Source organism: Mesoplodon densirostris, chromosome 6 (assembly GCF_025265405.1).
Source record: "Mesoplodon densirostris isolate mMesDen1 chromosome 6, mMesDen1 primary haplotype, whole genome shotgun sequence".
NCBI classification, from domain to species: domain Eukaryota; kingdom Metazoa; phylum Chordata; class Mammalia; order Artiodactyla; family Ziphiidae; genus Mesoplodon; species Mesoplodon densirostris.
Genome location: NC_082666.1, coordinates 12,819,006 through 12,845,481, shown reverse-complemented (window position 1 = coordinate 12,845,481; position 26,476 = coordinate 12,819,006). Strand labels below are relative to the sequence as shown.

Genomic DNA, 26,476 nt, shown 5'->3' with positions numbered 1-26,476 from the left:
GGGGACTTTTCAAACCACCCACCCGACATATTCACTTTTTCAGACAGGATTTTTAAAAAAGGGCTGAGTGGTTCCCCACAGCAGTGATTCATGGTTTGGAAAGACCTAGCAAATTAATGAAAAACTTGAGGGAGTAGATGGATATTTTTTTCTCATAAAAATGAAACATCAATTTAAAAGAATGAGTTTCCACCTAGTTTATTATTCCACTCTTTGCCAGCCCCCTAGATAACAAATAAAGAGAAGAATTCATATCTTGCACTTAAAACTTAATATCCGCTCTAATTCTGGGCCACCATGCACACCTCTGGGATTCCTTCCATCTCATACCCTGGAGAATATTAACTAGTGGACTCTGGTTACATTATGAGAAGCTTAATTAAGTTGCTTTGTTTTAATCTTTCATGAGTATTAAAGGTATAAAACAGAAAAATACACACCTTTCAGCAGAACATCTGTCTCCTTGAAATAAGGACACGAAGTGGAGAGGTTAGCACAGCATAATTTATAGTTTAACAGGGAAAAAATGGAATCTGTAGGAGTTCTTCAGTTATGAGTACTGAAACTGACATTGATCATATCTCATTAATTTGCCCAGAGGGGATGGAAATGTCTCACTTATGAAACATTTTAAAAGAATGGTAGTTTTTTTCCTTGTCACATCTTTAGAAATGCTGACAAGAAAAGAAACGGAGTATATATCTTAGCAAATTTTAGGCAAATAGGTAAAAATTATTTCAAATTTTAGCATGCTTATTTCTTAAGGCAAATATCACTGCTCAAAAAAATGGAGACTAAAAATGGCCTTCACCCTGAAAGGGGCTACACAGTTCCATCAATAACTAGAAATTTGTTAGCAAAGTCATTTTTAATAGAAAGTACAAAGTTCCAAGTCAGCTTTGCAGGTCCAAATTATTGCATTGCAAATGGGCAAAGTCAGAATGCATGAGGTTTCTCTAAACTACGTTCAGGAAGCAAAGGGTGAACGTTGAGAATGAAGGCTTTAATAATCTACTTCTTGCTTCCCTCAGCATATTAAAAAGAGCAATAAAAATCTAAAAGATGGCAACTTCAAGATGTCAGTGCCTAGGTTCTTAGTTCTTGTTTAGAAGGAGACAGAGAAGGATTAAATAAGAAATAAAGGAGCTTTAAAGGCACTAATAAACTGTGCTCTAACACGGCTTCTCCGATATTAGAGAAAACTCACTGCGGACACTTTTCCAAACTTCCCAAGAAATCAGTATGAGTCCAGAAAATTAGAGCTATTTCCTTTTATTCCCCCATGAAATTAGGATTTATGAGTTATAAACACTGGAGCTGAACACAAAGTACACGAAATTCCAACTTCTTTGGAAATGTTTTAGTTGTATTTCACATTTTAGTTATGGTATTAAACTAAAAACCTGCTTAACTGAGTGCAACACAGCACCTTACAGCAAATAAGTGATGCCCCCTGGCCAAACAGTGTTGTGGTATTGTCCGAGTTTTAATGGCAATGTGACAGGAGGTTTGCTTTCAGAAATCTCTCGGCAGGTCAGAAGGACTCACATAATCACCCATAGGAGTGCTGTGAGTACAGGAGGGTGGTTCGTATGCTCCAGATAAGTTTTGTGAAAACCAATGTCCAGCAAATGAAGTAAGTATTCATTTTAAATCTGCGATGGCTCCTTTTGTCATGGGGGTCACCAGCCCCCATGCCGGCTAACAGATCTGTTTCTGAGTTTACATCTGCGTCTGTCTCCAGATAGTTCTCTACAAAAACCAGCCACCTTAAGAAGCATCCCTTCAAGCCAGCGGCTACTTTTCCCACAGGCTGTAGACGGCTCACCCCGAACCCTGCCTCAATGCCTGTCTCTGGAAGGCAACAGTGCCAACCTCCCTCAATCCACTTTTACTGACACCTTTGCTCCTCCGCCAATCTTTAAGCTGCAGGGAGAAGCATCTCTGAGCCCTCATGAGCCCCCAGGTGGTAGCTGCAAGCATGCCTGCCTCTGGCAGGGGCTCAGAGACGGATGTGGGCTCTGTCATCTCTCAGTGAGACGCGGACAAGAGTAGCTGCACCAGAGCATATGCTTCCAGAGTAAATCTGTAAAGAGGGAGGTCACTATCAGGCCATGCTGGCTCCAGACTCTGCCTACCTTCTCCAAGCAGCTGCAGCACGTGACCCCTCCCTGTGACGCCTGCCCGAGGCTCTGGGACCCATTCTGACCTGAGGTAGAAGCTCTAGGTCCAACCATTAGCCCATTAGCTCCCCTTTGGGGAGCTTGGACCCTTTCTTTGTAGTCCAGTTAGATAAGGAGGATTTTAACTACTTCTCTGAGGCTCTGGTGCCTGTCCCCAAAGTTTGGTCACCGGTCCTTGGTTCCTGGTGCCTGAGTGGCTGCCTCAGCGATGCCTTTGCCCTGCAGTCTCTGATGTTCCTTCTCTGTTCCCCCTAAGCCTCCCCTGCAAGGGCTGGGGTCCTCCTGTGACTTGAGCCCACTGGCTGGGCTCCTGCTATACCAACAGGTTCTTTTGAGGCTGACCGTCTACTGCACTTCTCAAGAAGGTCTGTTCCTAGATGCCCCTATTGTGGCCGTTCCCTTATCGGTTGGGAAAAACCCCTAACTCAGGCTGGAGCTTCTCACCCAAGAACTTGCCTCCTGCCACTGCTTCTGGGCCTGGGTTCTTCTGTCTGCCTCACTGGAGTCCCAGGGCCTCGGGTGGTCTTGGGCCATTGGCGTTACACAGGAGTCTGATCCTCAGGCTTGCCCACACAGGCCTACTTAGCCCAATTTAAGACAAAACGAAACCAATCAAACACACAATCTGAGCTATGTTGGGAGTGCTATTCAATCCAAGTATAAATTATAACAATAATTCTTGGCAAAACCACCAAACAACAAGCAAACGTTGATACTTTCAGATCCTGGATACTGCAGTGGCCTCTTAGCTGTTTCCTCTCTCAGCCTTTCCACCCCAAACCCCCCACCTGCACCCCTGCCTCCAATGCATCCCCTCTGGCAGATCTTTCCAAATTGCAGGCTGGGCCACGTCACTCTCTAGCTTAGAAACTTCTCAGTGGCTCCCAGTGAACTTTGGGCCCTGCCTTTCACCTCTCCACTGCCCTATCAAACTTGACCCTTTCTAACTAGTATGGGCCACGTGCCCTTTGCTGAACGAGCAACGTGCAAAGCATTCCATGTCTTTGCACCCTGTCTGCTCCCTTGATTTGCATGGGGGACAGGCCCATCCATCCCTGGAGGCTCAGTTCACATTCAATCCTCTTTTCCAGGATCTCTCGCCCTGCCTGCCCCCCAAGCAAATCTGGGTTAGGTCACGTGCCCTTGTTCCAAATTCTCACAGCATCCCAAGCTTCCTCTGGCATGGCGCTTATTTTGTATTTGACTTCCCTCTTTACGTGCTTTTCTCCTTGTTTTTGTATCCCTAGCCCAGACCAGTGCTTGGCAGATGGCTGTCCCCAGAGATCCCTCCCTGGAGCCCCCTCCTCCTCTGACAAAGTCCCCTCCTCAGGGTGGGCTCTCAGGCACCACCCGCCACGTGTTGCCATACATCTCAGACCCGGAAACTCAGCAAAAAAACTGTTGCTTGCAAAGCTGAGAATTGACGGTTCTAGGCTTTCTTAAGGCAAAGACATATCTAAATCAGATTATTTTTAGTGAAAGCTTAATTCATCAGTTAAGATATAATAACATATCTTGAAGGAAATTGCCCATAGAAAAGTGGCTAAAATCTAACGTGCTGACACGAACGAAATAAATTACTTCCATATGCGTATCCAAAAGTTTTCAGTTTATTCAGCATGTGAAGTGTTTATCCTTGCCTGGCACGTCCACTAGAACTTGCTCTAAGTAATACACAATGCATACAAAATGCATCTTCAGAATAATGGGATATATCACAGACAGAAGATAAGCATGGACACCAACTGGAGCCAAAGGACAGACCATTCTGGAATCACCCCATTGCTAAGGATTGTTGTCTTTCAGAGGGCAGAGAGTGTGGCAGACCTGGCCCACTGCCTACAGGCCTGCTTTGTCATTGGAGCTAATTCATTGCTGTTAGTAAAGTGGAAAATTGGACGTACCTATCACTGGCACATGGAATATGAGATGGGGCAAACGTGCTTCTTTAGAATGAATATTCTTATATCACCTTTAATGAAACTAGTCCTTTGAGTGCATTTTTTTTCTGTATTTCTATTTGCATCCCAAATGTAGAGCTATAGCGACTCCTTCCTTCCTACTCTCGGCCATCAGATGAGGCGTGAGCAAATGGGGAACATGTCAGTGAAGCCTCATTTGATAATTCATGTCTTGGGAACTCTGTCCATAAGAGTTGTTATTCTTCCAAATTATGTTCTCTTCCAAATTATGTTCTCCCAATATCCCACTAAGTCCTTTCAGTGGCATCAAACGTCATCTTTTATGAGCAGCAAGACAGAGAAAATAATAGTCATCCCATTAAACTGTGCAAGAACCCTGGCTGCGAGAGTCCTCCTTGTTCTCTGACAAAACACTTTCTCCTCTAAGAACCAATCTGACCTTGGGTGAATTTTCTAGCTCTGTTCCCCAGGAAACCAATAAAGGGAGCAAGTTAGCTGTGTGACTAGACAACAAAGCATATGGTTAAAATGATCCCTTATTGGCATCTTGCATAAATACCTGGTAGGGAGCCACAGCTCTGGGCTTTCCTAAGTGTAGTGAATCTTGTAACTTAGCATGACCCTGGTGGGGACCCTGGAAGCTGTGCTGTGGAGGAGCTATGTGAGCTATTGGCTCCTACAGGGTTTCTAAGTCAAGGTAGACCCACATCCACCAATGGGGATCTTGTCTCTTTGCACCTGAGCTTTCACTTAAGGAGCCAAAGACTAGCTCTGGAACCCTTGCCATGACCCCACCGAGAAGAAATGTCTGACACTGACTCGCTGGCAAGCTGTGTTTCCTGTCCTGTATCCTTGTAAGTAAAGCTGAGCCAAGTGGCCCATGGTGGTCTGTTTGCTTAGTTGAAAAACCTGCTAGTGGACATGGCATAACTTGCCAATATATAACGTATGGATATTGGGTTTTCTGAGAGGTATTTTCTTAAAGATGTGGCATGGAATGCCAAAGGAAAAGAATAAGTTGATCCTCCTCTTAAAAATAGGCATAAATAAAACAACTAGAGAAAACAACTACACTCTGGCTGCAACTACGTGAAAGTGATACATAACATGGTTAAGGTTTGGGAGAAATTCTAGAAATATTCACCTTGTGGTTTTGTTAAATGAGGAATGGGATTCAGGGTGGTGTGCTTTTTAAAAATTATATATTATTGTATCCTATATGGTTTGTGCCTGTTATGTTAAAACTTCTGAAAATAAGTGGGACCCTTTTGGCTGGGATCATACCCAGATTAACCAAGTGTCCCCTTCTCCCTACACATGCCCACTTAACTTAACCAGCCTCTTCACTTAGCCATTCAAAATAATGAATAGTAATCATGGCAGAAGAGGGTGGTAGAGATTGAAAGTAAAACGGAAAGGTATATGATGGGGGGGAGGCTGGGAGTGGAGAGAAGGGGCATCTCAGAGCGTTGGCACCGAGCCCCCCTTGCAGTCTCACTAGACAATAGTCTCACTAGACAATGCCTTCAGGTTAAAGGCAGAGGCTGTCCGCAGCTCCTGTTCCCAGTATGGAGACTGGTGTGTTTCAATTTTAAAATGGTACCTGCAAATAGGATACTTAAAGGAAATGGAAGCTGCCAACCCCATTTCTGTGATACTGTCCCAGAATTTTAGTACTTCTGTTTTCCGTCTCCTGCAAATTAAATAGAAATTGAAATGATCTATGTTGTTTTATTTGTTTGTTTGTTTCTTATTTTAGTGCAACATGCAGCTTTTATTAATGTGAGACGAACTCTGTAGGGGGACGGTTCATTTTATTGCTTTTAGGTCCTGCTTTCTCCTCTCCCTCCAATGGGCATAAAACTAGGGCTGCCTCCGATTCGCCATCAGTAGGTGAGAGAGCAGTTACGGGGGGCCTCGGTGTGCCTGGAAGGACTGCAGGAGCCGTGGGAACATCCAGAAGTGTAGGAGGCACGGCCCCTCCCAGGACCTCACGGTCTACCTGGGCAAGCCGCACACGTAGACGTATTCAGAGTCCACCTTCACTGAGTCATTGAAATGTTCCAGAAACTATGGTGAGTGCAAATGGTCTATTTTTTTTTTTTTGGCCTTTTGAGAATATAGTCCCCTCATGACACTCCCATATTATATCTGAAATCCAAAAGGTGAAAGTCATGTTCTTCCGACAGTGGAATTAGACCAGAAGAGCCTGTCTTTTTTTTGTGTGTGTGTGGTAGCGGGCCTCTCACTGTTGTGGCCTCTCCCGCTGCGGAGCACAGGCTCCGGACGCGCAGGCTCAGCGGCCATGGCTCACGGGCCCAGCCACTCCGCGGCATGTGGGATCTTCCCGGACCGGGGCACGAACCCGTGTCCCCTGCATCGGCAGGCGGACTCTCAACCACTGCGCCACCAGGGAAGCCCAGAGCCTATCTTTTTACGTTTTGGAACCTCCAGTCTTTAAACCCTTGGTGGGTGAAGTCCTGATCACCTTGCCTCCCAAGGTCACGGCACTGAGGCAGCGTGTAGGCAGTCATTCCCAATTAAGAGCCCTCCAGTTTGATGTCAAAACACCGTCATGTTTTTGTCGAAGAGCGTACCCTGAGGCTCGGCCCTGGAAACGTTTTTAAATGCCAACAATAACAGTGGATACCTGGAAACTTGTTCACTAGACCGGAGAATATGTCACTGTCGTGAAATGAAACTCCATGCCAGTAGATGTCACAAGGCAAGCGTCGGCCAAATGGGAACTAGAAGAAAGAGGGGAAATGTGATGAATGACGGGAACAAGAAGCACAGCTCCGGCACCGAGGGTCTCTTCTGTACAAACACTCCCAGCGGCCTGGCCCACATCACATGACTTAATCCTCATAATAAGCATGTGAAGTTGCTGAGCTTCTTTCCCATGTTACAGGGGAAGAAACAGATTAAGACGGGCTAAGGAACTGTCTCAGGGTCACAACCACTAAGAGAGGTAGAGTTCTGATTCTGCGTGGCGGGCACTATACTAGTGACCTTACAGGCACACTTTTGTTAGAATCCTCATAACCATCCTAGAAAGCATGACGTCCATTTCACTGATGAGAAAATTGGGGCTGAGAGGGGTAATGTAACATGTCCAAGGCTGCACAGAGCTGCAAATGGGAAAAGTCGAGAACTGAAATGCAGGGCTGAATTCCAAACCATATTTCTCTTTATCTGAAGACCGCAACATTCAAACCAGTCCCCCCAGAACGAGCTTTCACAATCTCTTTCTATCTCTTTCTCCCTCTTCCTCTGTCTCTTACACACACACACACACCACACACACACACACACACACACACACACACACACATGGTCCACAAGGGCAGGATATATTCCCCAGTGCCTAAAACGGTTCCTGGCATTCAACAAAGACTTTTTGAATGAATGAATGAACAAACAAACCAGGAATGGTCCTGTGACTCACGATGAGATAACCAGGTTCTTTATTCCAGGAATATGGAAATCAGAGATGCCCAGCAGCCTCTGCCGGCCCTTGCACTGGAAGTGATCAAAAGCCAGAGCCCCGCAGCTGTGCTTGGCCGTGTGCACAGCCTGACAGAGAAGCAAAGGCAGCCAGTCTGCTGAGAGGAGAAAGGAGCAGGTGCAGAGAGAAAAGCAGAGATGAGGCCATGTGGCCCTGGCAACACAGACTGAGTGGCCTCAGTTCCCAGGGCTTCTAGGTCCTCGGTCCAGACCCTTCTGAGCTCGGCTGTCCCTTCTGTCCTTGGATCCTGTAAGGCAGCCTCATACCCATAGAATGCATCCCCTTTGCACAAGCTATAGGGTTTCAATTACTTGCAACCAGAAAATCCCTCGCTGAGACCAAAGGGCCTGCTCTTTCTACTACATCTTGCTGCCTCTCAACAAGTTCTGCACTTACACAATGTATTTTTTAAATGTGTAACTCAGATGACCCTCCTTAAGGGAAAAGAGTGAGGACACGTTATTTCATATTTAGAAGCTGCTTGTTAAAATTCCAAATGGGGCTTCCCTGGTGGTGCAGTGGTTGAGAGTCCGCCTGCTGATGCTAGGGGACGCGGGTTCGTGCCCCGGTCCGGAAGACCCCACATGCAGCAGAGCAGCTGGGCCCGTGAGCCATGGCCGCTGAGCCTGCACATCCGGAGCCTGTGCTCCGCAGCGGGAGAGGCCACAACAGTGAGAGGCCCGTGTACCACAAAAAAAAAAAAAAAAAAAAAAGTCCAAATGAAGAGAAATGTTAACACATTAAATAAAATCATCCAATTTTCCCATACTAAGACTATAGTTAATCAGAATTTTTATCTGCTCCAAGTTGAGAGGGCTAAGTTCCAGTGAGAGAACACAGCATTACCAATGAAATGGTGGTGACTCAATGCTTTCCAACGATTCCAAATTAAAATGAAGGCAAACAGACTCAAGGCCTTTAAATCATTCACATTATCTCAAAACTGTGCCAAAGTGAGACATATAGTACACACTCTATTAGCATTAACAACTTCCATCTATAATTTATAGCACTTCACTCATTTTCTTTGCATCCAATGGACTGAAGTTATTAATTCAGTAGTCATAAATACAAAGAGATACAACATATGTTATTTTCTTACAGCTATTAAGTGCTAATATAGAGGAGGGAAAAATAACTTAACCAGGGAGGTTCCACTAAAAAGCAGACTATCCAAGCAAAGTTTACTAAGATCCAAGTGGCTTTGCTGCCCACACTGCAGGAGCAACACCTGCTCCATGTCAGTGGATTACTGAGGACTCCTTATCACCCTTATGATCGCCTTTCAGTTCTTGGCACTTTCATGATTCCTAAATCAACCTTTCATTCAGAGCCCTTAGCTCATTCAGTTTTGAGAAACTATCTTTTTCTAAATCAATTTTTTCGGTAATTTCTTTGTGCCAGGCACTGTGCTAGGTACCGAGAACACAGAGAAACACAATTTTAAGTAGGTCCCAGGACTTCATAATCCCACGTCTTTTTAAGATCTTTTTAAAAACTGCTTAAACAGCTAACATCATGCTCAATGGTGAAAAACTGAAAGCTTTTCCTCTAATATCAGGAATGAGACAGGGCGACTCACTTTTGCCACTTCTGTGCAACACAGTATTGGAAGTTCTAGCCAGAGCAATAGGCAAGAAAAAGAAGTAAGAAGCATCCAAATCGGAAAGGAAGAAGTAAAATTACGTTTGCAGATGACATGATCTTATATGTAGAAAATCCTAAAGATCACACACACACACACACACACACACACACAAACTGTTAGAAATAATAAATGAATTCAGCAAAATTGCTGGATACAAAATCAATACAAAAAAATTAGCTATTTTTCTATATATTGACCATGAACAGTCCAAAAAGGAAATTAAGAAAACAATTCAATTTACAATAGCATCAAAAAGAATAAAATACTTAGGAATTAACCAAGGAGGCAAAGACTTGTACACTGAAAATTACAAAATGATGCCGAAAGAAATGAAAGACACACATAAATGGAAAGATATCTCATGTTCAAGGATTGGAAGACTTCATATTATTAAGATGTCAACACTACTCAAAGTGATATATAGATTCAACACAATCCCTACCAAAATTCCAGTGACCATTTTTTTTTTTGCAGAAATAGAAAAATCCATATCCTAAAATTCATATGGAATATCAAGGGATCCCAAATAGCCAAAACAATCTTGGAAATGTCACACTTCCTGATGCCAAAGCTTATAACAAAGCTACAGTAATCAAAACAGTGCATAAGATAACAATGAGATACCATTACAAAGCTTAGAATGGCCAAAATCCAAAACACTAACAACACCAAGCGCTGAAGAGGATGTGGAGCAACAGGAACTCTCATCCATTGCTGGTGGGAATGCAAAATGGTACAACAACTTTGGAAGACAGTTTGGCAGTTTCTTACAAAACTAAACATATTCTTACCATATGACCCAGCAGTTGTGCTCCTTGGTATTTACTCAAATTAGTTAAAAACTTATGTCCACAAAAAATCCTCCACGCAAATGTTTATAGCAGCTTTATCCATAACTGCTAAGACTTGGAGGCAACCAAGATGTCCTTCAGTAAGTGAATGAATAAATAAACTGTGGAACAGCCAGACAATGGAATTTTATTCAGCACTAAAAAGAAATGATCTATCAAGCCACGAAAAGACATGGAGAAATCTTAAATGCATATATTAAGTGAAAGAAGCCCATCTGAAAAGGCTACATACCGTATGATTCCAATTATATGACATTCTGGAAAAGGCAAAACTACAGAGACAGTACAAGGATCAGTGGTTGCCAGGGGTTAGGAGAGAGGGAGGAATAAATAGGTAAAGCACAGGCAATTTTTAGGGGAGTGAAACTACTCTATATGATACCATAATGGTAAATACATGTCATTATACATTTGTTTAAACCCATAGAATGTACACCACCAAAAGTGAACACTAATGAACTATGAACTTTGGGTGATAAAAATCTGCAATGTAGGTTCACTGATTTTAACAAATGTACCATTTTAGTGTACCGTGTTTTTGATAGTGCATATATGAGGGTAGTGATTATAAGGGAAAAAAATCTCTGTTCCTTCTGCTCTATTTTGCTGTGAACTTAAAGCATCTCTAAATCAAAAATGATAAAAATAAATTTTAAAAACAGTATGGTACTGACATAAAGACAGACATATAGACCAATGGAATAAGATAGAGAACCCAGAAATAAACTCTCACATATATGGTCAAATGATTTTCAACAAGGATAACAAGACTATTCAATGGGGGAAAGACAGTCTTTTCAACAGTTGGTGTTGGGAAAGTTGGACATCCACATACAAAAAGTTGAAGTTGGACCCTTACCTTACACCATATACAAAAATTAACTCAAAGTGGGTCAAAGACCTAATCATAAAAGCTAAAACTATGAAACTCTTAGAAGAAAATATAGGGGATAATTTTTTTTTTTTTTTTTTTTTTTTTTTTTGCGGTACGCGGGCCTCTCACTGTTGTGGCCTCTCCCGTTGCGGAGCACAGCCTCCGGACGCGCAGGCTCAGCAGCCATGGCTCACGGGCCCAGCCGCTCCGCGGCATGTGGGATCTTCCAGGACCGGGGCACGAACCCGTGTCCCCTGCATCGGCAGGCAGACTCTCAACCACTGCGCCACCAGGGAAGCCCTAGGGGATAATTTTCATGACATTGGATTTGGCAATGATTTCTTGGATATGACAACAAAAGCATAGACAACAAAAGAAACAAATAAATAAATTGAACTTCATCAGAATTAAAATTTTTGCATCAAAGGACACTGTCAACAGAATAAAAAGGCAACCCAGGGGGCTTCCCTGGTGGCACAGTGGTTGAGAGTCCGCCTGCCGACGCAGGGGACACGGGTTCGTGCCCCGGTCCGGGAAGATTCCACATGCCGCAGAGCGGCTGGGTCCGTGAGCCATGGCCACTGAGCCTGCGCGTCCGGAGCCTGTGCTCCACAACGGGAGAGGCCCGCGAACCACACACACACACACAAAAAAAGGCAACCCATGGAATGGGAGAAAACATCTGAAAATCGTAAATCTGATAAGGGATTAATATTCTGAATATATTTTAAAAACTACAACTCAACAAAAACAACCCAGTTAAAAAATGGGCAAAGGATTTAAATAGACATTTCTGCAAAGAAGATATACAGATGGCTAATAAGCACATGAAAAGATGCTCAACATCACTAATTATTAGGAAAATGCAAATCAAAGCCACTTCACGCCCATTAGGAAGACTATTATAAAAATAATAATAAAAAGGAAATAACAGGTGTTGATGAGGATGTAGAGAAGTTGGAGCCCTTGCGCGTTGGTAACGTTAAAAACCACCGTGGAAAACAAAAATTATCACATGATCCAGCAATTCATCTTCTGGGTATATACCCCAAAGAACGGAAATCAGGGATTCAAACAGATGTTGGTACACAAATGTCCACAGCAGCATTGTTCACACTAGCCAAAAAGTAGAAACAGCCCAAGTGTCCACTGATTATCCATCAATAGGTAAACAAAATGTGGAGTATACACACACTGTACTATCACTCAGCCTTAAGAAGGAATGAAGTTTTAACACCCGCTACAACATAGAAGAACCCTGAAGACATTATGCTAAGTCAAGTAAGCCAAACACAGAAGGACAAATGTTGTATGATTCCATTTCTATGAGGTAACTGGAGTAGTCAAATTCACAGAGACAGAAAGTAGAATGGTGGTTTCCAGCAGCTGCAGGGAGGGAAGATGGGGAGTTATTGTTTAATGTGTACAGAGTTGCAGTTTGAGAAGATGAAAATGTTCTGGAGATGGATGGTGGTGATGGTTGCACAGCAATGTGTATTTAACGCCACTGAACTGTATACACTTAAAGACGGTTAAGGTGGTAAATTTTATGTTATGTATATTTTACAGTAAAACAACAGTGACGACAAAACTCTGCTTACACCCCACCCCCCAGGCTAAGGGGCCATTCACAGCTCTATTCTGAGCTCTCTGGAGCCTGGAATGCTGCGTGGATTTTCACGGGGCAATTGAAAATTGACAAGGGCTTCTAAGACTCCCCAGTCCCCATTTTTCTCAAGTTCACCACCATCCTCCCAGTTACCTGGGTTCTAAATCTGGGAATCATCTTTCCTTTTCTCTTCTTCAAACCCTTTTGGAAAAAGCACTGGATTTGGGGTCAGAAGACCTGAGAGTTCTAGACTTGTCTCTGTTCACTTACTATCTATGAGAGCTTAAGTAACCAGGACCTCTGTGTCCTTGGTACACTGAGATGAGGAAACCACCGGGTAGTGACAGGGACCAAACAAGATAATGGAAATGAAAGTGCTTTGTATGCGCCACAGAACAATACAAATCTGAGTTCATCATTAAGTATTTTACTCATTAAGTGTGAGGAACCTACTTAGTGGCACAATGTGTCTCAGGTGCCAAAGACACACGGGAACACGTCTGCCTTCGTGGAGCGCACAGTCCATGGGCCAGAAGAGGTTGAATCAAAGTCACATCAGTGTTATCACTACAAAGCCCGGTGAGGGCTGTGAGATGAGGCCCGGAGAGCAAGGAGAGCCCAGGGGACCGAGCACATCCGGGAAGTCAGAGAAGGGCACTCTGAGTCAGGAGACCACGTGTCCACCAGCCCCGGGGCAGCTCCAGCCGATGTCCCAGTGTCAACCTTAATAGCGCCTCTTTTCACTTTCAAATGTATCCCAGTTCGGGCAACAAATTAAATGGTCACTTCATTCCTGGGAAAGGGCTATTAGAGCCGAGGTTGGAAGGAAGACCAGGTACAAGGTGAAGAGGAAGAGTGTTCCAGGCAGAGAGAACAAGCGTGTGAAAGCCCAGAGGCGGGACTTACCGGGGCCCACTGGAAACCCTGCAGGAAGGTCAAGGTGGCTGGAGCACAGCAGACGAGAGGAAAGGAGTGTGGGACGGGGCTGAAGACTGAGGCAGAGGCCGCCCATGCGGGCCTGTACCCCAGTGCCCAGTGGAACAGTAGGTCGGTCCTCGGGGAGGAGGATGACTCGCTGGGCAGACTGCATAAGAGGGACCAGAGAGGGAGAGAGCATGAGCCCTAAAAGGCAAGGGGAACAGTGTGAGTGTGGCTGGGAGGTCAAGCAAGATGGGAACTTAGACGTGATGACATGGGGAGCGTCGGAGCCACTTCAGTCCTCAGTGATCACCTTGCTGATCCCTTCAGCACGTCGTAACATGCTTATAATTTGCCTGCACTGTTAAGTATTTCATGTGTAACCCTTATGTCCCTCATAACACTACAGATTTCCAGGATCACAGCAATTGGACATACTGTCTCAGGTCCCCAGTGATGTCTAACCAGGCATCCAGTGGGCTTTAGGACCAAGGAGAATGAGAAGCATAATCCTGAGAACCCTTCTGATGCCCTCTTCCTCCCCAGTATCCTGCTGGTCAGCAAGTCTTCTGGTTTATCTCCTCATTTATTTTTTTATTTTTTTATTTTTTTGCAGTACGTGGGCCTCTCGCTGTTGTGGCCTCTCCCATTGCGGAGCACAGGCTCTGGACGCGCAGGCTCAGCGGCCATGGCTCACGGGCCTAGCCGCTCCGCGGCATGTGGGATCTTCCTGGACCGGGGCACGAACCCGTGTCCTCTGCATCGGCAGGCGGACTCTCAACCACTGCGCCACCAGGGAAGCCCCTCCTCATTTATTTTAAAGTTTCCTCTCCTTCCTTAAACCCCAATGCCTTAATTCGGGGCCTCCTTTCTCACTGGGATGAGGACCACACCAGCCTCCTCCTCAACCTTCCCCCTCCCCGCCCCCCGAAAGTCTCCCCTTCCTGTCTACTCGACACCCAGAGGGATGTTTTATTAAAGCTCTGACCATGTTACTCTTTCACTCACAACTCTTCCCACATCAAAGCTCCAAGCCTGGTCTCAGAGACACTTCCCAAACTCCCCTCTGCCACCCCGTTTGCTTCAGGTTGGGCCATGGACACCTTGGGCACTTGCACTGTTACTGCCAGACTACTTTTGACATTGAGCGGACGGCACTTTTCTGTTTTGTGGCCTGGGTTTCTGCGTGCCATTCCTTTCGCCTGGGATCTTCTGACTCAGCTGGACCGTCCGTGAAGCTGTCTCACCAGCTCCCCCTTCTCCGGGGCCTCCATCACTTACAGCCTTCACAGGTCATTCAGCAGCAGCTCGTCTGTCAGTCTGTCTGCCTTCCCACTCTGTGGACTCTTTGAAAATGAAGACACCTTCCTAAACTTGTGTATCTCTAACACCAAGCCAGAGACTTTATTTTTAACCTTTGTGTGGTCAAGAATCACTTTGAGATTCTCTCCAGGAAAACACACATATGCACAAAATTTTCCATGTGATTTTAGGAGAATTCAAAGACTCCCTGAAGCCCCTAGGTGTTCACAGACACCATTGTTTAGCAACATCTGCAGCGTGTTTCATGAATGAACACTTGAATAAATGGACTTGTGAGTAGCAGCTACTCAGATACACTTTCATCACCATCATCGTGAAAGTTAGCATTTATGCGATGCTTATTTCCATGTCTATGTTAAACTGTTTATATATATTACCTCATTTAATCTTCACAACAACCTTATGAGAAGGGGTTTCCATTAACCTACTTACAGATGAAGAAACCAAAGTTCGGCGAGATTAAGTAACTCTCCCAAGGACACAGAGCTAGTAGGGGCAGAGTCAGGAGCAAATCCATGTCTCTCTGATCCCAAGGCCCAGGCTCTTAACCACTGCACACAACTGGTCTTGAACTGATCGCGACGGTGGCCATTTGTCACTCATGGACTATAGTAACTAACCTACCCTGCACCCCACATGCCACCATCTTTGCCACAAAGGAAGTTCCTCCTCCAGTGCATATAGCTGTGTGGACCCAAAATCCTTTTCTCTCTGGCCCAGAAGGACTAAAGAAAAAGAAAAAGACTTGCAAAATAGCCAAGTTCTAATGAGAACTTGAGCACACGTCCTTTGAGCATATTTGTGCTTGAGGAACAGATACGCTGGTCACTCTTCTAACGGCTCAAAGAGCAAGTTCAAACGCTCCCGAGGGATTTTTGTAAAATGCAATTTCACAGTGAATGCTGATGAAAGCACAATTCATATTTCTATACTTTGGGAACGATTTTCTTCATAAAGCTTCTTCATGAACAGAAAACCTTTCAAGTGATTGGGCATAAAAGTGGCAAATAAGCTTTGATATGGGCAAACATATGTGTAAAGCTTCTTCGGGGGGAAATGACCCAAACTACTGATTTAAAATGAGGGGCCCCAAACACTCAGGGGAGGGGGACACAAGGAAGGTGTAGCAGCCAGAGCAACATGCTGGGACTAGGAAGACCCTGGCTCAAGCCCCTGACCCACCACACCCCACCCAGAGACCTTGGCACACTGACCTTGTCCCTCTAAGCCTCAGCAGCTCATCTACAGTGGAGGAAAATGGCCACAATAAAACCTGTCTACTTCCCTGGGCTGTTATGTAGACTGAGGTAATGCCTGGGAAAGCACTTTGTAGACAGTCAGTCGCTGTTATATGGGATAGTTATTATTTTTAATGTCCAAGGAAATCACGCCAATGAGTAACTTCAATTAAAAAAGATGCCAAGCAAATATCAAGCATCATTAGGACAGCTCTTGAATAAGAACACCAACAGGGCTTCCCTGGTGGTGCAGTGGTTGAGAGTCCGCCTGCCGATGCAGGGGACACAGGTTCTTGCCCCGGTCTGGGAAGATCCCACATGCCGCGGAGCGGCTAGGCCCGTGAGCCATGGCCGCTGAGCCTGAGCGTCCGGAGCCTGTGCTCCGCAACGGGAGAGGCCACAACGGTGAGAGGCCTGCATACCGCAAAAAAAAAAAAAAGAACACCAACACCACGGTGGACCTGTACTTGGGAAACCTTCCACGATGCCCTTAAGCAGAGTTAATAGGTTTCTCTGCACTTTGTGGATGCCTGTGGTCCAGCCGCTGCCTTGTAGGGTGTTTATGTTTACATGACTGCCTCCCCACCCAACAGAATGCTTCAGGGTAGAGACATTTTACTCTTCTTTCTACCCTCTCCCCAACCTACCCACAGGTGGGAAGCAGCCTCTAAGATGGTCTCCACTGATCCCTGCCTCCTGGAATTCATACCCTGTGTAGTCTCCCCCCACACTGTCACAGGCTTGATCTATGTGACCAGTAGCAACAGCAGAAGTAAGGGAATGTCACTTTCGAAGCGCATCTTTATACAAAGACTGTGCCCTCCTCTCTCTCTCAATCTCTGTCTCTCTGTCTCTCTCTCCTATTCTTCTCTTTCTCATTTTCACTCGCTTTGAGGAAGCCCAGGGAGAGGTAAGAAATCAAAGCCTCCTGCCAGGGCTTCCCTGGTGGCACAGTGGTTAAGAATCCGCCTGCCAGTGCAGGGGACAATGGTTCGAGCCCTGGTCCGGGAAGATCCCACATGCCTCGGAGCAACTAAGCCCATGCGCCACAACTACTAAGCCTGTGCTCTAGAGCCCACTGGCCACAACTACTGGAGCCCGGGCTCCACAACAAGAGAGGCCACCGCAGTGAGAAGCCCGCCTCCACAACGAAGAGTAGCCCCCACTGACCGCAACTAGAGAAAGCCCGCGCGCAGCAATGAAGACCCAAAACGCAGCCAAAAAAAAAAAAAAAAAAAAAAAGCCACCTGCCAACAGCCATGTGAGTGAGCTTGGAATTGGATCCTCCAGTCCCAGTCAAGTCTTCAGAGACTATGGTTCTGGCTGACAGCTTGATTACAGCTTCATGAGAGGCTCTGAGCCAGAACCCCTTTAAGCCACTCTCAGGTTCGTAACCCTCAGAAACTGTGTGAGATAGATGTGTGTTGTTGTAAGATGCTGAATTGCAATAGATAATGAATACACCATTCCAGTTTTAGAACAGGGTCCAAGAGAAAGGAAGCATTCGGAGAATGAAGTAATTTAAGACTCGTATAACCTTACAGTGAATATAATACTTACTGTTTATTGAGCACTTAATTATGTATCTTACATGTATGTATGTAAGGTATCTTACAGGTATCTTACATATATGCCTCCATTTTGACATGAAAAAAATACAATCCCATTGCTAATAAGTGGCAAACCCAGAATTTGAAGCCATGTTGGTCTATTTCCAAAGATTGTGCTCTTTCAACTCCACTATGCTGGATGGATGGATAGATGGATTAATCTACGAAAAACAACTGAGCACATACATCTATTAAAAAATGAGTTGTGGGGCCTCCCTGGTGGCGCAGTGGTTGAGAGTCCGCCTGCCGATGCAGGGGATACGGGTTCGTGCCCCGGTCTGGGAGGATCCCATATGCCGCGGAGCGGCTGGGCCCGTGAGCCATGGCCGCTGGGCCTGCGCATCCGGAGCCTGTGCTCCGCAACGGGAGAGGCCACAACAGTGAGAGGCCCGCATACCGCAAAAAGAAAAAAAAAAAAAAAAAAATGAGTTGTGATTAACACTTCAAGGAAGAATGGAGCACAGAAGAGTCCAAAGAAGGCCAGTTAAGACAATGAAAGGACTGAGCAATTGCCCTTCAAGGATGGACTGAAAATTTAGCGCTCTTTTCTTCAATCGAGAAAGCAAGCCGATGGTGAAAATTCTGGTGGAAACCCACCAAATCCTGAAGGGTGTGCCCAGATGGAACACGGTTCTATTTGCCAAGTATGAGCGTATCAAAAGAAGGGGAGCCCCTTTTGAGCCTGAGAGAGGGAGACCAGCTCAGTCCTCTTCTCAGCTGCTAACATCCCAGCTAACAGCATCGCTCTCCTCCCAGACTGATGACAAGAGACCCAACTGAGGGGCCACGGGGAGATTCCAGGCTCCCTCCTGCCAGTGGAAAATGTGGCTGATGAGAAAAGGCCTCCCCATGCTGGTGAGGGACTTGCCAGCTTCCTGATGGCAGCATCTTTGGATGGGGCTGCAGGGAAAGCCCACACGTGGGGCAACTCCAAGCCTGTTTCCTCAGTGGGAACAATCATGGCAATGTGACTGGGTTATTAGATGGATTAATAATGTGTTTAGCACTGTGCCTGGCACACAATGCCTGGCACACAGTAGGTGTTTTACAAAAGCTAGTTTCCTTCTTTTCTTCCATCCTTTCCCATCACCCTTTCCCATACTTTTTGGCTGGTAAGATATGACCCAAAGGAGCTGGTGGACAGGGGTGTTCTCTAGGACTAGCCCAAGGTTAAACGTGCATACGTTAGCTCGGGGCATTTAGAGCTATGCGGGTCTTCCTGTGTGTGCATCTAATAACTCTAGCAAAAGCCTGTACATGCACAAAAGCTCCTTGACTTCAGGAACCTGGATTCAAATCTCAGGCCTGGTAACTACCAAGGGCCTTAGTTTCATCACCTGAGAAAGAGGACTAGCAAACCCTCCCTCACAGGAGGTATGGTAAAGATGAAAAACAACCCCGTAAGTGAAAGGATGTTTGTGAACAGCCTGGCACATAGTAGGAGCTAAATTAGTCCAATTTAGAATATTGAGAGCGGGCTGCTTAGATTGTTCGTCACCTAATTAAGTCCCTTGGTGAGAAGGGCAGAGAGGAAGAGTCCCCAGTTTTCCCCGATGGTAGAGAAAGCAGAGGCTGGCCCTGCACCAATCCACTTCTTGAAAAACAACAATGAATCAGACACAGCTCGAGGCATGCGGGAGCCAGCCTGGGGGTCGAGGCAGCTCGGTAACAGATAAACACGTTCTGTGTGACAAAGTGCTGTGTCAGAGCCCAGACGGAGCAACTGCCCCTGCTCCAGGTGTGGGAAGTTTAACCAAGGAGGGACCATTGAGCTGGGCGTGAAGTTGTTGTCTGCCAGGCAGAGATGAAGAGAAAGAGAACTGCGTGCCAGGCAGGGTGTCTGGGAGAGCGCAGGGTGCCCGCAGCCCAGGGTCAGTAGAGAGACAGAGCTGGACAGGTCCACACGGCCCAGCTGATCGTGAGGGGCTCACAAGGCAGGCTGAGGAGCTTGAACTTGATTCTGCAGGTGGAAGAGAGCCCAGGAAGTGCTCAAGCAGGGCTGTGCTGACCCTGCTAGGATGGAGAACGGAGGGGAGGTGGAGAGAGACTGGAGGCAGCCAGACGCAAGAGGGAGCCAAGGCTGGGAGAAAGGGGATGGCGTGGGGGGTGACCCAGCCGAGAGAGAAAAAGGATGCTCTGGAAGTAGGGGTGGGGGAAGGCACGGGCACATCAGCATTTTTTTTTCTTTTCTTTTTTTTTTTTTTTTTGCAGTACACAGGCCTCTCACTGCTGTGGCCTCTCCCGTTGCGGAGCACAGGCTCAGCGGCCATGGCTCACGGGGCCCAGCCGCTCCACGGCATGTGGGATCTTCCCGGACCGGGGCACGAACCCGTGTTCCCTGCATTGGCAGGCGGACTCTCAACCACTGCACCACCAGGGAAGCCCCACATCAGCATTTCTAAGAGGGAGAACTGCTCTGACAGCCCCTGCACTTTGAAGGAGACCCGTGTCCTGTGCCCACGTGGGCTGACATTCCTGTCTCACCCACTCCGCGCTCCTGGTCGTTGGAGACTCTGACTGGAGAGGATCCCGCAGGGATAACTAACTCTCTGGGGAGATTTCTACTTTAACGGAGGCGCCGTCTGGCTCCAGTGGGTTTCCGGGGAAGACGATAATTACTCATCCTCTAATAGAGCCAATAAATACAGCAAGGGGATATGTAATTAACAACCTTCTGCTGAAAAGCAGCAATTCTTGTGATCTATGAAGTTTCTTTTCCCCTTCACTTCTTTGTTACTCCAAATAGGATACTCCCGGTAAGCGTGCCACGTGTTGTTCGCTGAGTTAATCACCAAAGCATGTTGTATTTTTTATTAAATCCATTCATTATAATTGACTCACATGAATTAAAGCTGGAGGAGCTGCAGTGAGGGCTGTCGTCCACCTTTGCTTCTGCTTCTGATCATAATACTTTTAACGAGATCAAAATGGTTACCAAACAACTTAACCACAGAAAAAAGGCCCATGTTAGCAGGAGGAGACGACAACCTTACCCCTTTCATAATTTCCTTGCCCCATAGCAACCTCCTCCAGTTATTTATTCTGGTGTCTGATTTCCCACCCGTAAAGAACCTTTATCAGTGGTAATTATATTAGGCAAAGGAAAAAGAAAAACTTCACAAACTTCTAAAGTGATTTACTTCTTGGCTTGCAGTTTTAATTAAAATTCCAGTTTATTTAGCAAATAGCTCTGAAAAGATTAGATACCAATTTAGCCTGATTTTCCTTTTCCACTTTCCAATTCAAAAGGGTGACACAAACAACAGAATAACCACACTAATGACTCTTCCTCCGTCCCATCATAATTCAGCCGATGGAAAAGAGTTCCAATATCAATTATAAATTAACTCCATTATGCTTTGCAAAATTCTCCATAGTAATCTCCCTGCTCGTTACTCCTTCACTGTGAGTAAATGATATCAATTCACCACCAGGCCTCAGACTACCCAGTCTCTTCCACATCAGAACTTCAAATGTGTTTATTAACTGGAATGGAAACAAAGCAAATCAGGTCTTCTGATTCCAGCAGCACATTCCAGCAGCACTTCCTCCCACCTGGGATACCAAACTTCCCAAAGTCACTCCTGACAGCTCTTAGGGCTGCTCATCCCCAGTTGACCAGCTACCCAGGCCAGTTCAATACTTTCCACAATGGCAACTCCCACCAGAAAGCCAGTCTAAAGGCCACCATGTCTAGCTGAAACATCAATTCATTCAACATACAAGCAAGTCACGCCTTTGAGCCGGGTGACATACTCAGGGGATGCTGAGAGGTGCCACATTATGGGAGCAGAGGGTTAGTGGTAGGAGACAAAGTTGGAGAGTGAAAACAAGAAGACAAAGGATGCAGTCCTTACCTTCAGGGAGCTCGTAGTGCAGCGGCTGAGTCCGACCCACGAACAGATCATTGTAATGCCTACAGCCACATCTTACACAGCATCTACTGTACGCCTGTGTCAGAGCTAAGCTCCTTTCTCACACTGTCACTTTTAATCTCCACACAACCCGGTGAATAGCAGTGTATCCCCATTTCACAGAGCAGGCAACTGAGGCTCAGAGAGCTGACTCTTGGTGAGAAAGAGAGAAGTTGCCAGACTAGACAGGGAAAGGACCTCCCACGGGAGGAAGCAACAGCATATGCAAAGACCTAGCAAAGAGTCGCCAGCAGCCTGGAGATCCAGTCCTCCTGTCTGTGGACACCAACTTGCTGAGCCGCCTTGGGCATTACTGGATCTCTTGGGCCTGTTTCCCTGTTTGCCACATACAGGGTATTTCCTATACTGTAAATCTACAAGGGCCCGCTCTTCTTTTCCAACAACTGACTATGACTTGGGCTAACCTGAAAGCACCCATTGCTGTTTTAATAATGTACCCAAGGGACAAAGAAGTTTCCCAGAGGACTTACTTGCCCCCTAAACTCATTTGTTCCTCCTGACCCACAAAACCAGCCTGTAAACTCCCAGAGACATGCCGCTGCCCTGAGAGCCTTGAGTCGTACCACCACATGTTACTAAGAAGAATTAATATAATTGTACTGATCATTTCTATAATAATAAAAATTGTAACTACTATTTACTGAATTTATATTATGTGCTGCGTACTTTATGTGTGCTATCTCAATTCACCCTCACAACAGCACTCTCAAATAGGCAGACATACTGCCATTCCATTTTACAGAAGAGGAAACTGAGGCTCAGAGCAATTAGAAAACTCAGTCTCTGGGAGTGCATCCAATAAGTGATAGAGAAAGGACAGAATCCAGCCCGGTTAAGTCTTCAGTCCCCAGAGAACTAAGCCTGGAAGAAATGAATAAGGTTCCTTTAACAAGCATACGTTTCCAGTGACAAGGAGGTGTATATGAAGGCTGCTGTGTGCAGGGAAGGTGCAGGGGAGGGGCCAGAGTCGGGGAGTTGGCCCCGCTAGGAGCTCTCCAGAGTGCTGAAATGCCTCTGCGAAAGTACTCGGACTCACAGCACCTTCCACCTGGGCGCCCCTGCTTGTCCTAACCCTCACCTCCTGGTTTCAGTGCCCGGTAGGGCACTGATGGAATAGAGTGAATGAAAGTGGGAGTACACCTGGGAGAGAAACAGCTGACTTTTAGAAGGAGTGAGCTTGAACGGATGATGGGACATCTAACTGGAACTACCCTACAAGGGATTAGAAATACAGGAGTGGGAATGGAGAGAAGTCAAAGCAGGAGGTGCAAATTCATGAGTCACAAAAAAGAGAACTGAAGAAAGACTGAGTGCGTTTCTGGAGTGGTTGCTCAGAAAGAAAAGCAAAGGTCCAGGAGCAGAGAGGGAAGAGGACGCTTCCTAGCAGTCCTGGACCGTGGGTACCAGGAACAAATAGCTAAACTCTCCAACCCCGATACTGCACTGAAATGTGTTCAGAGAGAGCAGAATTGTGTTGCCTGTAGGTTTGAACCTGTGAATAAATAATCACCACCACGCCTCACTCCTCCCCCATGCCCCCTAGAAAAGGAAGAGGGAATGACAAAGTAGTCAAGGGAAAAATAGAAAATAGCCTGCCATATGGTCACATGATCCAAGTTAATCAAGGTCATACCCACTTTTTTTTTTTTAACAAGTTCCAATGAGTTTCACTGTAGGGTTTTTTTTTCTTTTCTTTCTCTCTCTTTTTTTTGGGGGGGCTGCATTGGGTCTTCATTGCTAGGCGCAGGCTTTCTCTAGTTGTGGTGAGCGGGGTCCACTCTTCGTTGAAGTGCGCGGGCTTCTCATTGCGGTGGCTTCTCTTGTTGCAGAGCACAGGCTCTAGGCGTGCGGGCTTCAGTAGTTGCAGCACACAGGCTCAGTAGTTGTGGCACGCGGGCCCTAGAGCGTGCAGGCTTCAGTAGTTATAGCTTGCGGGCTCTAGAGCGCAGGCTCAGAAGTTGTGGCGCATGGGCTTTGTTGCTCCGTGGGCATGTGGGATCTTCCTGGACCAGGGATCGAACCCATGTCCCCTGCATTGGCAGGCGGATTCTTAACCACTGTGTCACCAGGGAAGTCCCATACCCACACTTACTTGAAGTAAAATGGCTCCTTATAAATTTGAGAGGTCACACAGACAGACACTGAGCCTCTCTTTGGCCTTTCAGACCACTGATCCATCCTAAAGGCTTGCATGATGGGATATTTATAAGCACATCTCTCCCCCTACTGGCAACAGAGATATTAGAAAAGCATATTTATTCTACGGCTCTATCCCCACTTCTACCCTCCTACACACCTTACATAAGAATAGTTATCCTCTTTTATCAACTTAGTCTTTCATTCAAGTATCAGTACAATTTATGCGTCAACTCAATGTCAGGCATTGGGAATTCAGAGAAGAACAAGGCACAGCCTCTGTCCTTGGGACTGGAAGTTGTAAATAAATCACAGTGCAAAGTGGCAAATGCTCCAGCAGATGAGGGTCGAAGGGCTATGAGAGCATGAAGCAGGGTGTGAGTTATCCTCCTGGGGAGAAAGTTGTGGTTTGGTAAAAACTTTGAAAGATGAGCTGGAACTTGCCAAGCCCAGAAGCCAGGAAGGTAGTCTAGGAAGGAGGAGCCCTGTGTGCAAAGGCATGGGAGCATGAGGGAGCACGCTTAGAAGTCTCTCCAGGGCAAGAACAACATCTTAATTATCTCTGAATTGCAGGTGCCTAGCCCAGTGCCTGGGAAGGAGTGGCACATAATAGATGCTGGAGGAACGGATGGCATGTAGCTCAGTGAGGAGGAATAAAGCATGGCCGTGGGGTCTTGCAACAGAAGGGGAATTGAGTGGAACCAGAATCTATAAACCTCAAAACAAATCTTGATGTGAAACTGCTCAGCATACAGCAGGTGCGTGCAGACTTTGGTCATTCATTTCTCCAGCCCGAGGCTTGATAATAATCAACATGTCTGTCTCTCCATAGGTGTGGGAAAGGACATGCAAGCCCTCAACATGGGCCAGTTCAAGAGTGATGGGCTAGTTCACAGCTAGAGGCCACCTTACCGCTTAGAATTTTAAAAGGAATTATCAGCAATAACAATCTAAATGTGATGGGAGATGGGGGGATATATGAGGATCCTTTATCAAATTTTGGAATCTCCTTTTATCTCTTATGTTGAGCTGTATTGTCAAGCTACAAATCTCACTTTTCACAGCTCAACACAGCCAGTAGCTGGCAAAAAGTCCTGCTTTCACTAGCTCCTTGAGATGAGTTGTTATTCCTCTACTTAAGTATTTAAGCCACACCTTTTTTTTTTTTTTTTTTTGCGGTACGCGGGCCTCTCACCGCTGTGGCCTCTCCAGCTGCGGAGCACAGGCTCCGGACGCGCAGGCTCAGCAGCCATGGCTCACGGGCCCAGCCGCTCCACGGCATGTGGGATCCTCCCAGACCGGGGCACGAACCCGTGTCCCCTGCATCGACAGGCGGACTCTCAACCACTGTGCCACCAGGGAAACCTAAAGCCAGACCTTTTGATTTACTTAATGAACTCAGAACATATTGATGGCCTAGCTCCGTTGGCAATGACAACTGGTATTTCCCTGATGACCAGATAATTAGGCAACTGCATTAAGTATATGTCACCCTGATCAAACGACAAAGTTTATTAAGACAAAGCCAGCCTACTCACAGCTTTCGGTCAGCTCCCACAGAGTGCAGGTTTTTAAGCACTCTGGTATCAGTTTAAGCACCTCTCTATTTTCACAGTGTTATAAATCTGGTGCTTTCCCAGTGCACCCTGAAGAAACTGGACCAGTAAAATTAGCTTTGGAAAATATCTGTATCCTATTGCAAATAATGATTAGTAGAAATATTGTAGGATTAAGAATCAAGAGACCAAGATTCTAATTCAAATTCATTCCTTCATCCACTCAACAAACATTAATTTAGTGCCTAAATTAATTATATAAAAAATTATATTAAAAAATTATTATATGCTAGCTACTGGGCTAAGTGCTTGGATATAATGAAACCGCCACCACCACATGTGCTGAGCATTTTCTGTGTCCAGGCACAGTTCTACAGTTCACAAAGTCATTTAACACGCCTTACAACCCTGGAGCTTTGTACTGTTATCACACCCATTTTACAGATGGGGAGAATGAGGCACAGAGAAGTAAAATAATTTGCCTCCATCTTCAACCTCATAAGTAGCAGGGCCAGGGACCAACCCAGCCAGTCCGACTCCAGAGACGAGTAAGACATAGTTCCAGCCTTAGAGAAGTTCAGAGTTTCTTGGAGGGATACACAGACATGTGCACTCAGTGGATCTATGACCCAGGGAAAAACTTTTCATCTCCCTTACTAGTTTTTTAGTGCTGCACAAAAAAATTAACACAAACCTAGTGACTTCAGACCATAGTCATTTATTAGCTCAGAGTTCTGTAGGTCAGAGGTCCAAAGTGGCTTAGCTGGGTCCTCTGCTCGGGTCATCACAGGCTGAAATCAAGGTGTGGCCAGGGTTGTGGTTCTTGTCTCGACTCAGGGCCTTCTTCCACGCTGACTGGAAGAATCCATCTCCTTGCCACTGGAGGACTGAGGTTCTCATTCTCCTTCTAGCTGTCAGCCAGGAACCACACTCAGCAGCTGGAGACGGCCCACAGTCCTTTGCCATAGTGACCCCCAGAGGCAGCTCAGAATGTGGCGTTCGCTTTCTTCCAGACTAGCCGGATCACATCTGTCTGACTTCCTCTTCTGCCACCAGCCAGAGAAAACTGTCCTGAAAGAGCTCACCTAATTGGGTCAGGCCCACTGAGGGACATCTCCCTTTTGCAGTATAATGTCGCATAATCATGGGAGTGATATCTCATCAT

General features: G+C 46.0%; 1 protein-coding gene across 1 annotated transcript in view; it reads right to left on the bottom strand.

Annotated features, from left to right (window-relative positions):
* Nucleotides 1–26,476, bottom strand: part of LOC132491938 (tubulin polyglutamylase TTLL11-like) — a 94,275-nt gene that overhangs the window by 37,198 nt on the left and 30,601 nt on the right. Inside the window, 1 exon segment of the mRNA XM_060101008.1 lies at nucleotides 6,756–6,852. Within this exon segment, the coding sequence (XP_059956991.1) occupies nucleotides 6,756–6,852 (97 nt within the window).